The 19,610-nt window shown below is 60.0% G+C and overlaps 1 protein-coding gene across 2 annotated transcripts; it reads right to left on the bottom strand.

Moving 5' to 3' along the window:
• Positions 1-76: 76 nt before the first annotated feature.
• Positions 77-19,238, bottom strand: TPD52L2 (TPD52 like 2). Of its 2 annotated transcripts, XM_037161570.2 has the most exons (7): positions 19,092-19,238; positions 16,738-16,883; positions 14,270-14,418; positions 13,519-13,578; positions 9,927-10,028; positions 2,013-2,061; positions 77-1,501 (listed from the first exon to the last, which is right to left on the bottom strand). In XM_037161570.2, the coding sequence occupies exons 1-7, from the start codon at positions 19,108-19,110 to the stop codon at positions 1,406-1,408; spliced, it is 621 nt and encodes a 206-aa protein (XP_037017465.1). In that variant the 5' UTR covers positions 19,111-19,238; the 3' UTR covers positions 77-1,405. The 2 variants fall into 2 exon arrangements, with proteins under 2 accessions (XP_037017465.1, XP_037017466.1); XM_037161571.2 differs by lacking the exon at positions 13,519-13,578.
• Positions 19,239-19,610: the final 372 nt, after the last annotated feature.

Here is a 19,610-nt window from a genome sequence, read left to right as displayed (position 1 = left end):
CGACAACAGGAATCTCGTCCTGTGTGCACCGCTCTTCTGTCACTGTCCCGAACGAAGCACAACACACCACACGACATGAAGGGCACGTTCCCCCGAAGGAATGCTTTATTGACAGAGAGCCCGCTGTTCACGGAGAAGACCAGTCAGCCAGGAGCCCCGCCTCCTGCCACACCTCGTTGGGAGTCTAACTGAAGGAGGAACGGAATGTGAGCATGGACAGCAGTCCCCTGGCGTGCACAGGTCACACGCAGGTGAGGTCTGGGCCCGCAGAGAGCCAGTAAGGCACAAGCTGCCCCTCCAAACACACCTGACACCTGGGACACTGGGTGAGAGGCTGCTGGGGTGTGGCAGCTTCGAAAGGGGAGAGATCTTTGCAGCTCCTGAGAGGTGACAGCGCAGGTCCAGCAGACCTCATGCCCAGCCCTGCCCAGCCCCCGTGCTTCCCGGAGTCCCAGGTGTGCATCAAACAGGTGGGCGGAGCCCCCGACAGTGCCTTGCAGCAGGGCCTGGTGAGGCCCGGCCCCCCTGAGGGTAGTGTGGCAGCACTGGGGCGTGACTCTCCCTCCACCCCACGGGCCCAGGAGCCTGAGCCCGTGGGAGCTGCCAGGGCCTTGAGAAGAGCGAGGGGCAAGAGCCCCGCATGCTAGGGTGCGGCGTGCGGACGGGGCTGCCGCTGGCAGAGGCAGGCGGATGTGGAATTGTGTTCTGTGTGATGCGCAGAGCGCGCCAAAGGGCTCTCCCTCCACGTATAAACGTTACAAACACCGCGTAAGGTGATATAAGGCTTGTATTTCAGCTTGAGTCCAGATAATGTTCTCTAACTACAAGGCTAAAGCTGCTTTGCTTAGTTTTAAATTTTGAAAAACCCTCTGCATTTAAAAAATAAAGAATTTGCTTTAGTTAAAGCTGGGTCATTAGTGTAACAATCAGGCGGCAGCTGACAGTCAGCATCTTGGCGGAGGGTTTCAGAAAGCGGACGATCTCCTTGTTCAGCATTCCGAAGGGCGCCTGCAGGCCAGACGGGCTTCTGGACCCTGGCTCAGGGAAGGCGGGGTTTACACGCCAGCAGCTGTGTGATCCCAGCCCCTCTTCCCTGGCGCCACCTGTTGAAGAACGAACAAGGCCGCCACGGGGAGTGCTCGGCTCTGCCCCGTCACTTCCTGCCCCCAGGAGGATGGCACAGTGATCTATCTGCTCCATCTAACGACTTTAGTGAGAAGCATCTGTGTACAGGACCGTCCCTCAGACATGCGGTGCAGAGGCCTGTCCGCATGTGGGTGGCACGACTGTCCTCAAAGCTGCTCCACGCGTCCTCTGCAGCCGCTGCCGCTCCACCGCACGGGGAAGGGGGGCCGCCGTGAAGAGGGTGCTGCGCCGGCTCCGTGGCGGCAGAGCTGCTTCAGGCTTAGAAGGGCTCGTGACCGGGCAGGGGCTTGTCGCCACTCCCGGCCGGGGAGGGAAGGCCGTCACTGCCATTCTCTCTGCCGCCCACCACCTTCGACTGCAGATGGAGAAAGACCAGAAGACCAACGTGAGGCAGTGCACACGGGGCCTGGAAGACCCCGGGCACCTGCCAGGAGCCTGCGGTGGTCACACCTCTACACAAGTGTACGGAACGTGAGGGCTGCTGAGCAAAAGAAAGGCAGGTGCCACGGACACAGGCCACGGGCTGTGCCCGACTCCCAGGACTCTGCAGCGACGAGAGGGAGCTTGTCCCAAACGGCTGCTCGCTGCACGGCTCCACTTGCAACTTTCCTGGGTTACAAAACTACGGACCTGGAGAGGAGGCCAGCGGGTGTTGGGGAGGGGCGGGCAGAGGGTGGGCACCATAGGGGTCTCTGTGGGGTGAACTGCTCTCTACCTATGTCGAAGTCACACTGGGGTGTCGTTACAGGTCCCCTCTAAGGAAATCAGAACAGGCCCAGGGCTCTCTGCACAAATCTTCAGCAATTAAATAGGTCCACCCAAGGGACAGGTCCCCACTAAGAGAAGCAAATGACCCAGGCGGTTACCTTTATGGTCCCAACTCGGTCTTCAAGTGACTTGAAGGTGGCAGAATTCCTTTAATGAAAGAGGAAGCAGAGGTCAGTGTAAGGAGCCCACGGCTGTGCTGCCCCCAACGCCAGGGCCTCAAGATTGGGGTTGTCCACTACAAAGTGCTCTGACCACCCTGAGGTCTCACTACAAAAACAAGACTTGCCAGAAGAAGGGGTAGGGGCACCCCTTCCACAGAACCCAGCCAAGGTCATTTAGGAGGCATCACCGGGTCCCAGCCAGGTTGGCCACACCTGCTGACCACAAGGACATGACCTGCTGGCCACTAGCTGGAGAGACCCAGGCTTCACATGGGGAAGCTGCAGGACCCGCGCCTGGGCCACAGGTGGACGCAGGTGCGTTTCTGCCAGGCCCTCGAAGCACCTGTGCTGGGGAAGGGACCACCGGATGTGCACTCCACACGCACCTGTTTTGGAATGAAGCCAAAGGGACCCCGCAGCACCCCGGGACCAGAGAGCGGGAGGAGGCAGGAGGAGAGCACAAGCAGTCCCAGCTCCGCCAGCACCTCCCACACAACCACGCCCCCAGGGCCTGCGGGCCACACGCCCCGGCAGGGACCACCAGCGAGCTCTGTGGTGTGGCAGCTGCTAGTCCTTTCACAGGGATGGGCTCCTGGGGGCGGGGGGACTGGCCAGAGAGCAGACAGAACAGTCTCCACAAAAGGCCTGCAGGCAGCTGCAGCCTCTGGGCACCAGGTGTGCACGGGAGCCTCTCCGCCCCACCCCAGCCTGCCCCTGTGGGCAGTCCTGGAAGGTTCTGGATGGAGTGTGGAGTTCTCCTCTGAGCCTCTGAGCCCCCACTAGCTCTTTGGCCTAGGAGGGGTCTTTCCCAGTCCTTATCTGAAAGGAGCTGGCCGCCAGGGGAAGGTGGGCCTCGCTCAGGGCAGTGGGAAGGCGCCTGCTCCCACCCACCCCCGCCCTGCCGTGAGAGCCTCTGGGCAAAGCGGACGTTACCTCATGGCCGGCATACTTATCGAGTGGCGGATGGAGTAGCTGCTGCTTGGAAGCATGGTAAAAGCAGAGAAGGAAGGGAGAGTTAAGGCGAGGACAGACTGGCCTTCACGAGGCTTTGCAAGGGGGGCAACAGGACCCTGACCCCAGCACCATGGGAATAAACTGAAAGGAGCCTTGGAAGGCCTCTCGCCAGGCAGAACATGCAGCCCAAGGCCCCCTCTCCCCCAAAGCGGCCCCCGAGTGCAATGCTGTGGAGGGAGACCACTGGAGCTTTAGAGAAGCTTCTGGAACACGTGGTGGCCAGGTGTCCTTACTTGACTTCACAGTAAGTTCAATGACTTTTTGTCCAAAGAACCCCCCCAGATCAAGTGAGTAAAAAGCACGTAAAATCAGAGACTGTTCTGGATTTAGGCTCCAGGCCTCCGAGCCAGGAGTGTGAGCCTTGAGAGCCAGAGCCACTCGGACGGGTCCCACACACCAGACGGGTCCCGCTGGGACCCTGGGGCAGCTACAAGTCTCAGGTCCCCATGGGAGAAACTCAGCCTGGAGCAGGATGGCCCGGGTCCGCCCGCCCCACCCCACAAACAGGGCTCCTGCAGAGAGTCCCCTCGGGGGTGCTTAGATGGACCTGCTCTGGGGGCTGGTCAGCACAGGACAGCAACAGCGCCCAGGTAGGCACACCTCACTGCTGGGGAGACGACCTGCATGGGTCACTCGGCCAGAGACAACCCACAGGGCCCCCAGCTCAAGAAGCCGCCCTGTGTTCTTACACATGGCCAGAGCTGGCCCTGCCGTGCTAGAAAGGGGCCACGTCGGGCAGTTCCCAGCTCCTCAGCACCTTCACCCGGCACAGCATCCCACAGGCTGGCTGTCCCGTGCCCTGAGGCACGGGGGCCGCCCACACGCGTGCCTGGTCTTACCTAAAGGAGTGAGGGAATGGACGGGCCCTGGCCGATGCAGCAGGAGAAGAGAGAAGAAAGGCGGGTTAGGTAAAGGCCAGTGCCCACCCAGCTCCCCCACTCAGCCCCGCACAGCACACGACGCCAGGTGTGCAGCCCAGCAGCGCTGCTCCCCTGGGCGTGGAGACCCGCGCGTCCACAACCGTTTGCAGGCTGCAGGGAAGAAGCCCCACAGCACGGGATGCACCCGGTGGGCTCCGCCACCTGGAACCAGGCCGGCCGCACTCGGCTGACACACTGTGTGCATGCACACACACTGTGTGCACACACGGCAACAGGAGTTGGGACCCTCAGACCTGAGCTCTTTGCACTCCAGCTCCACCACCACGAATGACAGAAGCCGCCCAGAAACGAGCACGTGCTGGAGGGCAGGGCCAGGGAGGGACACGGCCATCTCCTCACTGCCCGGCCCAGCTTGCCGCCTCTGACACTCAGAGGCCGCCCCAATGTGGACATCGTGGGAAGCAACACATGCCCACTCACAGGGCCTCACGCGTCCTCACCCCTCCATGGACAGCAGGACCAAACCTAGCCCCTCTCCCAACCCCGCCTCACACCCACGGGCACAAAAGGCCTCTCGGCTCCAGCCAGGCCTCTGGCTCCGGCAGCTGCCCTGAGCCCTGCCCCGGACACGTAAGTGCCCGTTAGGGTCCCAGCCCTGAGCGTCCAGCCTACACCTCCCTGAACCCGACTGCCATTCAGGTGGTGAGCTCGCAACCAGGAACTCAAAACTGGGGAAGGTAACCGGCCTCAGCCTCAACCAGCTGAGACACATGGGGAGACAATGGGGCCACATCTAGGACCCGGAGAGGTCAGAGTTCACAGCACCCCTGGGAGACGAAGAGTCCCCAGGGCAAGACACACTGGAAAGAAAACAGGTCAACCTCCCCCAGCGCCTTAGGCACAACCTGGCTCCCCAGAGGCTGGCCCATGCACACAGAGCACAGGAGCGCACGGCACGCACAGGGACAGCAAGTGTCCCAGTGTGGCCAAGACGGGCTGCCAGTCTCTGAGCAGAGAGAGGGACACGTGGGGCCTCCCGGGGCGGCGGGCCGCACAGACTACCCCTCAGGGTGAGTGAGCGCATGTCCCCAACGGAGGCGGCTTGGGGGCCCAGCAGACACCGGTGTCACCCCAGCACTTGAGGAGGGGACAGGCGCAACCTGACGCGCTGCTCACCCCGGTGGTGCAGGGGCAGCTGGCCAGCCTCGGCAGTCCCTGGGAGCGAGGCCAGGCCACCAGCGGTGTCATCAGTCTGTCGCTGGGCTTACCACAGCACAGCTCAGGTGGCCAAAGCAGGTGCCCCAATTCACAGCTGTGGCAGCGACCCATCTAACACCAAATGAGACGCGTCACAGGAACACACCCAGGCAAGCACTGGCCCAGTGGAGGGCCCTGCAGGAGGAGCCGCCACAGCCCCTCCTGGCTGGCAGTGCAGAGCCACAGTGTGGGGGGTCCTCGGGCGTCCACGTCACAGCTGGGCAAGGCCTACATTTACAGGGTAACCCGTAGGACCCCCCGCCCTGATGCTCAGGAGCTCGGCCAGAGCCCCGGGGTGCGAGGGCAGAGGGAACACAGTCTGCCCACCGACTGCTCCGCTTCTCTACCGGTTGGAAGGTTCTCAAACACAGTTAGGGGAGACGGTCCCATCAAACAAACACAGGGAAGGTGGGCAGGGCACTGGCAGAAGCCGCCTTGTGCTGGACGGTGTGGCCCCCAGGTGTTGGCGTTTGTCTTCGACTCTGGCTGAGCGGCGACCGCCAGGCCGGTGGGCGGGGAAACACCAAACCCAAGCAGGGCGGGGGTCAAGGGGCAGAGTGTGGCGGCCCAGCACGCCACGCCCACCGGCCATGCCGCCCTGCGCTTCTCTCGGGGTGTGGCGGTGCTGCAAGGGGGCATTTCCAGACACAGGATAGAAAGGGGCGCAACCCCAAACCCCAAGGGTGGGGCCCGACCTACACCCACACTGCCACTCACTGACCTGTCTTGTCCCAGCCAAGGGCACAGCTGAGGGCAGGTGCTGCCCCACAGCCCGCGAGTGCCTGGGCCACACCACACTCCCTGGCCCCAGGCTGTGTTCCAGAGCCACCTCTGGTGGCCGTGAGGCTCTGGTCAGCCTTGCACAACACATTCAGCTGGAGCCCCCAGCGTCTGACCTGGGCCGGGCACAGTCCCCAAAGAAACTGCAAGCCTGTCTGGGACAGGTCCTGGTGGCCAGCCTGCCCACACACCTGTCCACCCAGACGCCAACCCCCAGGACAGAGTCACTCTCTTCCCACAGAACCGCAAAGAGCAGTGTCACCCTCCTAGGTCTCAGATGTTCGCAGAGGCCCCCGGGACCACCCTCTGCCAGAGTCGCAGAAAAACCTGCAAACAAGGGTCCCTGGGCCAGCTGGGTGGTGTTGGGAACCACCCTGTCTGGTTTCAGGAGCCGTAACCCCCCTCAGCTAAGGCTGAGTGAGCAACCTTCAGACCTTAAGCCACTAAGGAGACACAGCTTATCTCCCTGGAGGGGCGCCGCTTCTGCTCCTTTTTTCATAACTGGCCCCTAATACTTGACCAGTTAGCCAGTGACCGGTAAGATTCCCCAAGGGTGGAATGACCTAGGGCAGGCATGATCGTGTGGAGGCCCCAGGGAAGGACTTGGGGGCTATGGAGAAGGGGGGTGATGGACCCTCGCCCTTCAGCTTTGACAAAACCTGACTCCCGGGTCCGAGAGAACGAGAAGTCTCCAAAAATTCCTTGGTTATCTGCCTCCTCTGCCTGACTTAAGCCTGAAACAATGACAGAGAGCAGTGCAGCCCTGTGCCGGAAAGGGCGGGCTGCCCCGGTGAGCAGGCCTGAGAAAGGAGATGTCAAATCCTGGGAAGCCTGCTTTGCTAAGGATGCTCTCAGCTAAATGGTGAAGGCCTGGGCAGAAGATGAGTTCGTTTCCCAAAGTGTTGTAGCTTTTCAGCTGATAGACCCTGACTCAGAAGAAGCCCTAATAGTTCTTTGTAAGCTACCTACTGTTCCATCCTTACTGCCTGACAATGATTAATGAGCTGTACCTGTGTTCCTGTGCAAATTAAACCCAATAAAAACCTCTCTAGGCGAGGGTCGGGGCACTCCCCCCTTGAGAGAGTGGCCGTGCCGTCCCTTTTCCTCCACAGGACTCGGGAGTCCGTGTGAATCTGTCTCACGTCTCGTCCATGAGGCCGTGGGCACTGCAGGCGTCAGGGCGGGGCTACTGGGGGCTCCGGGGGGACGTGCACCTGAGCCCTGGGGCCCCGGGGTTCCCCGCAGCACCGCTACCACAGGGCGTCCAACCTTTTGGCTTCTCTGGGACACACACTAAACACATTAACACTGGCGACAACTGATGAGCAAAAGGAAGGCCCATGCGTAGTGTCTGCGACACTGCCACCACAGAGAAGCCAAGAGCCTCACGTGACCACCCTAAGTATGCAGCGGCCTCCTCGCAACCCTTCGAAACCGGTGAGCAGGCCCAAGTGTGCGATCACCGATGCGGGGAGTGTCCACATCTAAGCAGTGGAACGTCACCGACGAGCTCTGTATTTTCATCATGAAAGGACAAGAGGCCACGTCACACAGGTGGGTGTTCGACACTGCAGAGACCAGTGTGCCCGTGTCTGGTGTGACAGAAGCGGCCGCAAGTCCCAGCGAGCTCTGCAGCGGCTCTTCCGATGTGTTGGCTCTGATCTTACTCTTCACGTTTCATTCTCGAGTGCAGTTGCTCGCACGCGCAGGCGCTGCGGCACGAGTGAGACGCGGCTGCGAAGCGCGGGTGTTTGCCTCTGGGAAGACAGGACCTGTAATGAGACTCGATAACGGATTTTCCTCCAGGCTGAATGTCAGATTGCAGCTGTTCGAATCCCATCTGAAAATCCGCTGGTAACGTGTTTACGTCCCCCGAAAAGGAGCCACAACCGTAGCAAAGTACTGATTTTTCCCAGAAATCTGGGAAAATCTGCTTTCCAATCCTTGCTTCAAATCGAAAAGCAAGGCTGCGTGTCTTCCACTGTCCACAGGGCTGTGTTTAGCCAACGGGGTGGAATGCGTGAAGTTGTCTGCCTTTGTCCGAGCTCGCCCTAACTCCGGCTTCGCTGGGAACGCCCTTCTGGTTTGAAACATGGTATTGATGAGCTGGTGTCACCCAGACGACGCATGTGTAGCTCATGTAAATCCACCAAACGTGCTAGATCTGTAAGCCAGTTTTCATCGTCCAGTTCCGGCCCAAATCTGTGTTTTGACGCCATGAACGACTGGACAACGCGTTACAAATCACAGCGCTTTTCCAGTGTTTGGCCTGGACTGGGCCATCGTGTTCCGAGAGGTGAGCGGCGTCGCCACAGTCGGCACCGGTGTTTCGAAGGAATTCCTGGAGCCGGCGCTGACTCAGTCCCTCGGCTCTTACGAAAATCAGTCCTGATGCTGATTTGAGTGACGTTATCCATTTTTAAAGCTTTTGTGCATAAATTTCCCTGACGTACGAGGGGATGACACTTCATGGAACGCCAGTCTGGGCGGCCATCGCACCATCTTCTGTTAGCTTTATTGCCCCCCAACCCTGCACCGCCGCCGGGGCACCAGCCACAGTGACTGCACCAGACGTGCTGGCAACGGGCAAGGAAAGCCGCTCCAGCGCACTTCTCACCGCTGCTCGTGCCTCTCTGGGTCCCGCTGTGTCTTTCGGTGGCACTAACGACCCACTTCTTCAGTGACATCACGCCGCCATCAACACCTCTGATGAAAATGGCCAGTGAGCCCCGCCTATGGCATCGGTGCGAACGACCGTCATCACCAAAGCCCCAAACCGAAAACCCGCAGCTTCACTCGCCGAACATCTTTCAGCAGATTCTCCGGCTTCTGCAGCTCGCCTGGCTGCGGTCGGTGAGACGAGCCCATCTGAGGTACATCCGGCTTTCGGGGCCCATCACGCCGGCCACGCTTCCTCCGCTTATCGAGTCACCGTCACTCTAGGCTTCCGACTTTTGCTCCAAACGTGCTTCCACACAACTGCTTTCACAATGGAATCTGCCCAAGTTGTAACTTTTTGAAAAAAATTTTGTTGAGGAGATCCTTTTTTCTGTTCCACTATTTTATCCTTACAACACAACCCTTCATACACGCTGAATGTGGCAGCATGTTGCACATTAACGCTTTTCAAACTCTAGTCCTAACGCTTTTCAAACGCACAGATCTGCACAAATCCCCTATGAATGAGGCAGAACGCCTCACTATTCGCCTGACAAAAAAGTGGCCGTCTGTCCCCTTCTCACTGAGCAATCTTTCTTCCTCTATAATTACTCTCTTTTTGGGCGTTTCACTTTGAGACGTTGCAGAAGCGATGCTGGGATGAAACCCGGGAACGATAAGGGACTTCGTGTACTTCTAGTATGAAACTTAGTTGACGGGAGAACAGAAAGCAAGGCCTGGCCCTCCCACAGCTCTCCCGGCGGCCGACGCAGGACGAGGCGGGCGTTGTGCGAGGCACCACTGAGGCCTGGAAGCACCTTCACGATCAGGTGCGAACGCTGGCCTGACTTGTGCCACTAAACGCCACCCGCTGCAGTGGCAGCTGAGACAGTGTTGAAAGTCGCTGCCTCAGGAACTCACCACGAGCACAGGCAGCACCTGCTGGTGTGGGCTCTGCGCCTGCGCTGGGAAGAGGACACGCTGGAGGCCGAGCGCTGGCGTAAAACCGAAGGCACACAGACGTGCGAATGGCGAGCACGTCCATGTGTTTATTCTACGTGACACTGCAACACGTAATCACAAAGAAAAAAAACCACATCCTCACGTTTTAAGTAAATTTACGCTTCTGTGTTTGGCCGTGTTCACGGCCGTCCTGGGCTGCGAGTTGGACACCCCTGCTCCAGAGATCAGAAACCCTGAAAACCTCAGCTGACTGGCCCAGGCCTAGGGCGGAGGGGCAGCGGCACAGCGTGGGCCTCACCTCATGTCCCCGAGCTTCCTGCTGATGGCGGAGCCCACGGTGGACAGGGCAGCTGAAGTCTTCTGTCCCGCCTGAGAGAGAGTCTCCTGGGTCTTCTTGTAACTGGGAAGAAAAACACAGTTAATCCGACCAAGCCCAAGGGGCATCCAACCACCCGCACCCGCAGCCAAGGACCACAGCGCCCAGACGGCACAGAGCTGCGGGATGGCCGGAGGGAGCCCTGCCTGAGCCCCATGGGGGCCCCGGGAGGAAGCAGCACCTCAGGCCGTGGCCTCCAGGCCTGCAGCAGCCCTGAGTTATTTTCTCTCAAAGATTTTTAATTTTTTTTTCAGAGAGAAGGGAAGGAAGAGAAAAAGAAAGGAAAAGAAACACCAATGTGTGGCTGCCTCTCGCACACCCCCCAACTGGGGGCCAGGCCTGCAACCCAGGCACGTGCCCTGACTGGGACTCGAACTGGTGACCCTTCGGTTTGCAGGCCGGCGCTCCATCCACGGAGCCACGCCAGCTGGGAGCCCTGAGTCCTGACCCCGAGCGGACTCTACAGCTCCTCCGCCTCTCTCAGACCCACCAGCCCCACCCTCTCGTCTTCTGGCAGTGACTCTGGCTCTGCGGAAGCAGCACCTGGGGCTGCAGAGGCCCTGGGTCTGGGGCCGAAGCCAGAAAAACATCCCCCAGACTCCCAGGCACCACCCTCAGGAAGCTTCCCCCACTGCCACCTGCCGCGCTGTCACTGCGTCTGCTCAGAACCGCGGGGACCCCCTCGTGCCATGGTTCTCAGTTCCAGGGCTGATCCTGGCTCACAGCGAGGACACGCCAGGTTGGCCCAGAGAGCTCAGGCCCAGGGCCCTCGGCTTCCGTCCAGCTGCTGCCATGAACACATTCCAGCAGCTCGGACCCAAGAGCTCCCTTCTGGTCGACCTGGGGCCGCAGAACAACGGCTTGAGATAGCCGGGCTCTCAGGACGCCAGCTGACACGGGCCCGCCGGCACGCCCGCAGCACCAGAGGGCTCCGGCAGTGGGTTGGTCTCCTGAGCCACCCCCCCCACCATCCACTCTGCACGGCTGCCTGCTGGGGGTCCCTGAGAATGCCTGCTGCCCTCCTCCTTCGGGCCCACCTCCTGAGCCCTCAACCTGCCCGAGCTGGCCCTCAGACCCGTCTCAGCCTGGAGCTGCCACCCACACCACGACCTGTCTCAGGGTCCGGCCAAACTGTGGCAGTCAGGACCCAGAACACTGCCTGCCGAGGAAAGACACTGTGCCTTCCCTGGGACTCACAGTACCTGCAGAGCCCGCCCCCAGACCTAGGCTGATGAAATGCTTTCACTTCACAGGGAGTTAATAACGTCACTTGCAAGAAACAGCCTTCCGTGCACCTGCAGCCGCGGCACTGCCTGTAACACACCAGGTGTGAGGACAGCGAGGACCCGAGACAGCTCCTTTCAGAAATACTAACGCACGACCTGCCTCCAAACCCAGCATCCCTGGGACCAGGAGCCTGAGAGGCCACGGCGACATTCTGGGTGTGCTGCAGTGAGCTGGGCGGAGGCAGGGGCTTTAGGGACAGAGCCGCACTGAGAGCTCTGCTTGTGCCCACACGGCCAGGCCGGGACACAGGTCAGAGAAGCCAAACAGGGGCTGCACCAGGAGTCTGCGGAGAGGCACAGCGCCCCCTGGGGTGGCATGCAGGACAGCACCCTGTGGGGCCCACAGAGGGCGCATCCCCACCCTCCGTAGGCCTCGGCCTCCCGGGTGTGCACACACGTGCCACCTGCGACCTCTCCAGGAGCCTCACGGTGAAGCCGCTGAGGGGCCGTGTGGGGAGGGCGACAGGCCTGTGTGCAGGAGCCACGCACGCCCGGCTGGCACGGCTTCGGGCATCACCCTCAGCACCAAGTAGAGCCCCAAGAAATGCCCACCCCCCTCTGGGGCACCTTCCCCCGAGGCCGCCCCAAGCTCCATGCGGGTGGGCACATGCCACAGTCTGGCCGGCCAGAGATCCTCACTCCTGAGGACAGCGAGACCCAGGAAGCGCCACACCAGGCCACCTGGCTGCTGGGCTCCTGCTCCCCCGGCACAGGAGGAACTGAGAACAAAACTGCCGGGAAGGGCGGGTCCCTGGTCCTCGGTGGGCGGGTGAGGCTGCCCCTGCGCTCAGCACATGCTCTGCAGAGCTTCCCATCCCTGCTGCGACCACACCCGGCACAGTGGCCTCCTGAGTCAGCTGCCGCCGTGGGGCCCCGGTGGCCACTCTCAGGGTGACACTCACTGAGAGTGGCCCGCGGGAAGAGCCGTGGGGCGGCTGCATTCGGAGGTGCCCCCCCGCCCCCGCACCACTCCACCAGCCCCACACCAGGGCCTGCAGCGCTGTGGGCACCGGCCGGGCACCCCAGGGCTCCCTCCCCCAGAGGAGGAGGCGCACCACCCGGGCTCCTCCTGGGCAGTCACCACAGAAACGCCTCCAGCCCGGGAGCGTCACTCCGACAACTTTCCCAAAAGCGAAGGGGGGGAGACGAAGGGGGACGGCCACTGCCCGGCAAAGTGTGCAGACCCGAGCTCCTCCCGGAGGGCCCGTTCGGAACCGCACTGCTCTGAGACGGCGAGCAACTAACTGGTCCCACTGAACACCTCCCGAGGCTGCTTTCAGATGAAGTCTGCGCTGTGACCTGGCTGCCGACAGCCACCGCACCGACCTGAAAGCGCTGCCTAATGTGGCCCGAGGCACAGCACAGCTGCACTCCTCCCACGCCCACGGCCATGACCGGCTACTGTCGGTCAGACACCAACAGCACCAGCCACAAACTACCAATGTTCCCTGGTGACAGCATCTGCAAGGGCTCCGAGCACAGCTCGCCACCCTGGGGCCCCATCGGGAGGAGCTGGGCAGCAGCCGCCCCCTTTCTGCCCAACACAACAGGGCTTCTGAACAAGAGAGGAAAACTCTGGAAGGCGACAATTTAAAAATACCGCCCCACACGGTCCTGAGAGCTAAAATCAGAGCGTAGCACAGAGAAGTGGGCTTCTGCCACCTCCCGAAGGAGCCCAGACTGGCAGCAGCCGTTCTCAGCCGGAGCCTGGCTGCCCCTGCATCTCCTGCACTTGCTCATCCCGTGCGGCCAGCAGCTGGGTGCCCCGTAGCACGGCCTGCACCTCAGGCTCAAGGCACCCCCCCGTACCAGGGCACCAAAAGCTGGAGCAGGGTCTGCAGGGGAAGGAAGCAGGTCCCAAAGCCCCCAGACACCACCGTCCACACCAGTCAGGAGGCGCTTCACCATCGGCCCATTATGGACACCGAGGAGCCTCTATGAGGCGGACGTGCTGCCCGGGCCCAGCTCGAGCCCTCTCTGAGGGACCTGTGTGCCAGGCAGGGACATGCTCAGTGTGGCCGGGGGCTGGACTCCCTTCAAAGACTGAGCCCTGCTCTGGGGTGCGAGGCACAGTTTCATTTGTGTTTGGGAGGGAAAAGCAGACGAGAAAGAGAACAGCCCGAAAACACCGCACTGGTGTGTGCCGAGCGCCCAGCCCGCTGGCCCTGCCAGGCGGGTCGGGAGGAGGGAGGAAGAGCAAGTCAGGCGCCGACGGCAGAGGCACTCACAGGTCCGACTGGCTCACTCTCTCGCTCCACTCCCCGAGTGTCTCGGAAGTCCTCACGTAGCTACGAGGGAAAGTCGGTGGTGAGTCACCGGGAGACTGTCTCCCCTCGGGTCTCAAACTGCAGGCAGATCCCAGGGGAGGCGGTGGCAGAGGACACCAGCTTCCCTGCCAGGCCCATCGATGTAAGATGGCCCTTGGGAACACAGGCTGTGACGGGCAGGAGGTGAACAGCCTGTGCCCCAAAACAACTTCTGTGACAGTCGCCCTCTGAGACTCGAAAACCCACGATTTCATTGAAGCAGACTTTTCACAGGTCAGATTTACGCAACGGCACGACTGCCTTTCTGTGGGGACCTGGCATGTTCGGCAGGGGCAGCATCCCCACCCCCACCTCGGAGGACATGGGGTCAGTGGCCCGGAGCTACACTCCCCGGGTTCAGAGGGCTTGGGGTTGCGACCACATCACACTCCGAAGGGCTCACATCCCCCTGAGCAACTGCTGAGCTACGGGGACTACAGGAGAGCAGGTCTCATCCAGGACCTAACGAGGCTTCTCTCGACTTCAGACCCTGAAACGCACCCGTGGCCACATCCACTGGGACAGCTGACTGTGTCCACCCGCCTCCCACCCGGCACAGGCCTGAGCTCCGGGAGCGGAAGCACTGCCGTGGGGTCGAGGACACTGGGCCCCCGGCGGCCACTCCCAGACAGGCGCCCCGCACCCAGCCCCGCCCTGCGGAGCGGGTACCTACGCGGGAGAGCCCTGCACGTCGTGCCAGCTGCGGGTCAGGTTCTGCTTCAGGCCCTCCAGGGCCGAGAGGCCCAGCTTCCGCCTCAGCTCCCCGCAGTGCCTCTCCTTGGCAGCCAGCACCTGGCGCAGAGTGACGATTTCCTCTTCCACCTGCACGAGCACGCGGGGACATGGTCAGATGCCCTGCCTCAGAAAGCGGCCGACACCCCCACATGCTGCCGTGGGAGGCCACTGGTCAGGCGGCTCGTCCTGGGACAGCGCGACGGCCGCCGGCGGTTCTTGGCGGTGCCAGCGCCCAGTCTCCGCAGGGCCATCTGGCCCCCAGGCCGGGGGTCCCCACGGGGCTGCCCGTCTCCACGACCGCGTGCAGGTGACTCAGCAAGGCCTACTGGGCTCTGCCCTGGGACTGGGCACAGCAGTCAGGGGAGCGATGCCCCTTCTCCTCAGGCTGGGTCTAGGCCCGGTCAAAGGCCGACAGCCTGGCAGCCAGCCCCACCCGCGGCGCCTCTGCAGCAGGACGGATGCAGAGCTGGCCGTCAGACGGGTGCCAGAGTCCCAGGGGACAGAGAAACAGCTCTCAGGACACCTGCGTTCCTGAGGCCTGCACTGGCCTTGGCAAAAGCCAAGTGTGAGGCACTTTCACTTAAGGCAGTTTGAGTGGGCGGACAGTGAGGCCTGAACCTCCTCGGTCGGAAAGGAAGAAGTGATGCTGGAAGGGAGCGTCCGACGGCCTCGCAGCCTGGAGTTCTCAGCGTGTCCAGCTCCCACCTGAGCAGCTGTTCCTGAAGAAAACAGCCCCTCCCTTTAGAAAGTGCTTGTCTGGACTAAGGGTCTAAAAACAGCTTGGAGCGGTGTGCGTCCCTAGACTCTGCTGTAGAAATTACCGGGTTGGCCAAAAAGTTTGTTTTTTCCACATGATGGCTCTAGTAGTGCTTTGCTGTCTTTAACGTCATTCGAACAAGTTTGTTAGGTTGTAGTGTGACAGTTCTCCTAGCAGTGTGTTTTGGAGATTTATTTGCTTTTAGAGCTACGACAAAGGACAGAGAGAGAGACAAACAACGTATGAGACAGTGAGCAATACACTGGCCGGTGGCCTTCCACGCCCCCCAACCAAGGGCCTGGCCCGCAGCACAGGCATGTGCCCTGAGAATCGAACCAGTGACCTTCTGGTTTGACGCTCAATCCTCTGAGCCATGTCAGCCAGGGCTCAACATGCATTTTTTCTAAACTTATCAAAGTTGGTGAATTTTAGTGCAGCCATTTTAATATTGAAGATGGAGAAAGTATGTAGCATTTTGGGCATGTTTTGTTTTATTGTTTCAAGAAAGGTAAAAATGCAACTGAAATGCAAGGAAAGATTTGTGCAGACATGTGCAGTGTATGGAGAAGGTGCTGACTGATCGAACGTGTCCAAAGTGGTTTGCCAAGGTCCTCAGTCCTGCTGACATTCTGGCCAAGTGACCGTTTGCCACGGGGCTCTCTCATGCACTGGAAGATGTGCGGCAATACCCTGGCTTCTACCCTCTGCCAGCCAATAGCAGGAGGCAGCCAACATACTCAGAATATACAAATCAATAAAGTTACTGGTGAAGATGAAAAAAGCGCCTCTTACTTTACAGAAAAAAACAAACAGACTTCTTTGGCCAACCCAGTCATTGAAAGAAACCATCACCAGTCACAGGCGGCAATGACTCAGACAGGATGACGGACAGGGCTCCAGGGCACGAGGCAGAGCAGCCCTGGGGACAGGCTGGTTGGAAACTTTGGGGCACAAGAGGTCCCCCGAGACCCACTCTGAAAACGCCCTTGTGGTGTCAGTCTCGAGCTGACTCGCCCAAGGTGAAGGGTGAGGCCTGCATGTCCTCGAACTCCCCTCCACACAGCTGCTCACTGAGGAAGCCACCGACTGAAGGCTTTCCTGGGGTCCAACCTGGTCCTGGGGCGGAAGGCCCATTTGTCCAGACCACGGACTGCACCCACGGTGTGTTAAGACCAGGTGTGTCCCTGGAGACGGGGGAGGCCTCTGAGAAGCAGGGGCCTGACTGGACACTTGGGTGGTACACTAACAAGCTCCTGTCCCCAGACTCTGGACTCTCAACTCAGTTGCTATTGCTATTAGACTCTGCGTCCCACAGTGAAACGCACTCTTAGCAGTTGGTTTGAATAAAAATTACACTCTGACGCTTTTGTTCTGAACCCCTATTTCCTCTTAAGGGACTCACTCACTTTGAAAAGCTCACGTAAAGCACTTTTAGCTTCCAGTGGGGAGCAGCCGTCCCTGCGTGGACACGCTGTTCATGGAGTGCCCACGAGGCGCCGGGCGCAAAGCTAGGGCTACAAAGAGCACTTCCTGTGGGGCTGTGGGGACGGCCTTCACATTCTGCAGAGCCATGCCAGCCTCAGGACCCTCATCGGCCCGAGAAGGCCACCACTCCCGGTCACCCCAGGCCCACAGGCCCAGACATGCACCTTCGAGAGCTCAGCCCTGAGCTCCTCCTCCTCCGCTTCTGTCAGACCCTCGGCAGCAGGCGTCTGGGCGGCCCCCACTGTGTCAACAGGGACGTCCATCATGGCGTCAGGCAGCAGACCTTTATTAGGAGAATTCAGGTTGATATCTGCCAGAGACAAAATGAGTCCAGAAAGCGCATCAAGGGAGGAGTCATGGAGAAGCCCTGGGGCAGAGGGGAAGGGAAGGGAAGGGTTGGAAAGGACAGGCGTCAGGACACTAACAAAGCCTCTTCTCTGGAAACTTCTGTGAGGATAGTCCAGGCCACCTACTGGGTGCAGCACACCCACACCACCCCAGGCGCCGCTTCAGGGCCTAGAAATGCTGGCTCCCCTGAGAGAACAAGTCTCCCGAGCCAGGAAAACTTTGCTGCGGGGAACTGTGAGAGCCAAGGAACTTAATACGGCTGTGAACATGGGCACCACTTTCCAGGCAGCTAATCTGCCAGCGCCCACGCTATGATTACACACAAGGAGAACGCACTGCACACGCCGCCCTGCAAGGACCCGCGGCACGCCTGCACATGCCCCAGCTACATGAGGCTGGGTGCAGGTTCCCACAGTCACTATGCTTCCTTCGCGTCAAGTCAATCTCCCTGAGTGCTGCAAGCTCACGAGCCACCACACAAGGACACAGAGGGCTACTGCAGGCCTCTCCTGCTGGTCTCAGCACTTCTACATGACTACCACTGAAAACACCCTCCCTTCGATTGGCACACAGTGAGGACACAGCCTCTGTATGGTGTCTGGCACCTTTAAAAGTAAACTAAGTAAAAAGCATAAAGGGCTAGAGAGAAGGAAAGTGCTTTTAACTGCAGACAGGTTTGTCTCCTATCTGCTAAGAATAGATGGAAAGCACTGAAAACCAGAGATGCTCCACTAAGCCTGCTATCTTGTTCCCTTCACGCCCCACCCACATGCTCCAGCTGGGCGCTCCTCTGGTGCTCAAGCAATGTTCACAAAATGAAGCACGTCCACTGTGAAATCAACTCGTTCTGGTTTTTAACTGGGATCAGCCTCCATGATTTTACTTTGTCACCTGTATCCACTATGTTGAACCTACTCAAATCCGGTAAACGCCTTGAAATTTCTCTTTTTCCCTATTTTGAAAAAATAAATGAAGGCTCTCGGACAGTTTCTGACTAGAAAGCTAAAACTGGATCCCATGGAAGTCACCCCCAGGCAGAAACTGGGCACTCGCCGAACATGCTGGACACTGTGTGATACCAGCCTCAGCACGTGGTGCGGGCAGGAAAGGGTCTTACCAAAGGACCCACAGAGAATGAGCATGGGTGGGTTCTTCGCTGGGTGGGCCCTGGCTCCCGAACCCTATACAATAATCTGCAGTTGGGAGCAACCCAATCTCCAAGGGCTCTTCTGAAAACAGAAAAAGGTCATTTGAGAAGCAACCTTAATACAGTGTCTGGCACACAGTAGGTGCTCAGTGAAGGTTCTCGGGCATATTCTCATGATCAGAATCCAGTGCTTATGATGCTTAACTACCTAGGGATGCAAACCAAGCAGTGAAAAGCCTCCTGAACGTCTCAAGGCCCCCGCAGGAGCTTTTGACGTTCAACTATTTTGTAAGTAGACTTCAAAAGTAGGAATACCTACAGAATACTATCAGAACCCAAGAATTCTAATGTTTAACTATAATGCTGGTAAGAGCACCCTGAAATTATCCAGTGTAGCTGTGTCAACATAGACATTTAGAAACACCCCCGCCCCAGAGCCTCGTAAAGGGAAACCGACTTTTTATCACCTTCTCCAGATTTGCATATCCTGGGCCTGCGCCACACCCACTCCGATCCACCATCTTAACTGGTCCGGTGTCTGTCTGGGAATGGGTCGGGTACGCTGGGTGTGCCCCTAACTCACGGCGCCCTCCCGCTCCTGAGACAACCTCGGAATAGGCTGCGCTCTGAGCAGCGTTGCCACCCAAGGGGTGCCGCACTCAACACGAGCACGGCTTCGCCTGCGCAACTCCCCAGTCCCCCGGGAGACGCGCACACCTCGCAAGGTGTGGGCCAAGTCCAGAGGGAACGTCTCTGACAGCCCAACGCAGGCACGGAGGGCGGGGGCTAACGAGAGCTGCCTGCAGTGAGGAAGCTCAAAGCTCTGGGGCCCGGGGGGAGGGTGGTGTCGGGGACCCAGTCCTCGCGGCGGTCCAAGCTGTGAACGGAAGACGCACGCCGCGACCGCCTGGGAGCCGAGAGGGGTCGCAGGGTTGGGGGGTGGGGGAGCAGAGCAGGAGGCCGAGAGTCCGAGACGAGACTCCGGGAGGAGCAGAGCGTGGGCCCGCCGGGCCCGCAGCGTACCTTGGCCAGCAGAGTCCATGTTCAGAGAGCGGCCCGGCCGCAGCTGGACTCCGGGCCGGGGTCGCGATCGCGAGTGCAGGAGCCAAGCGGGCAGCACTGGGAGACGCTCGCCGCGCACACACTAGCCAGCGGAACCGCTTCAGCCGCCGTGGCATTACGTAATCAGCGACGCGACGGCCCACTTCCGCTTTGGCTCGCGCTCCGCTTTTGTCCCTCCCCCACAAGCTCTGTCCAATAAGAGAGTTGATGGCCCAGTCCGGTCCATGTACTTCAACCTCATTGGCCAAGGCTGAGGACCAAGCAGGAAAGGGAGGACGGGTTCTGAGGAAACCCCTCCCAGGTCGGCTCCATCAGTGAGACGCACAGGTAGAACGGCACGCAGAACCCGGGGAAGGTGGGAAGTGGGAGGACTGGCTAAGTATGGCGCCGCGGAAGCCCTTCACCCAGGCCCCTGGCAGGTTTCCCGATGCCTCCGAGTGCCAGAGCTCACGGGTGTGACCTCGATGGGTCAGATTCAGA

The sequence above is a fragment of the Artibeus jamaicensis genome, unplaced genomic scaffold, assembly GCF_021234435.1.
Source record: "Artibeus jamaicensis isolate MK-2021 breed Jamaican fruit bat unplaced genomic scaffold, CSHL_Jam_final contig_685, whole genome shotgun sequence".
NCBI classification, from domain to species: Eukaryota; Metazoa; Chordata; class Mammalia; order Chiroptera; family Phyllostomidae; genus Artibeus; species Artibeus jamaicensis.
This window is presented reverse-complemented; position numbering and strand designations above follow the sequence as displayed.

Excerpts from the sequence above, each read along its gene's own strand:
- TPD52L2 (XM_037161570.2), bottom strand. Across the intron at positions 13,579-14,269 it reads GACGTGCAGGGCTCTCCCGC|CTACGTGAGGACTTCCGAGA; the intron begins GTAGGTACCCGC and ends TTTCCCTCGTAG. Across the intron at positions 2,062-9,926 it reads AGGAAGCTCGGGGACATGAG|GAATTCTGCCACCTTCAAGT; the intron begins GTGAGGCCCACG and ends CTTTCATTAAAG.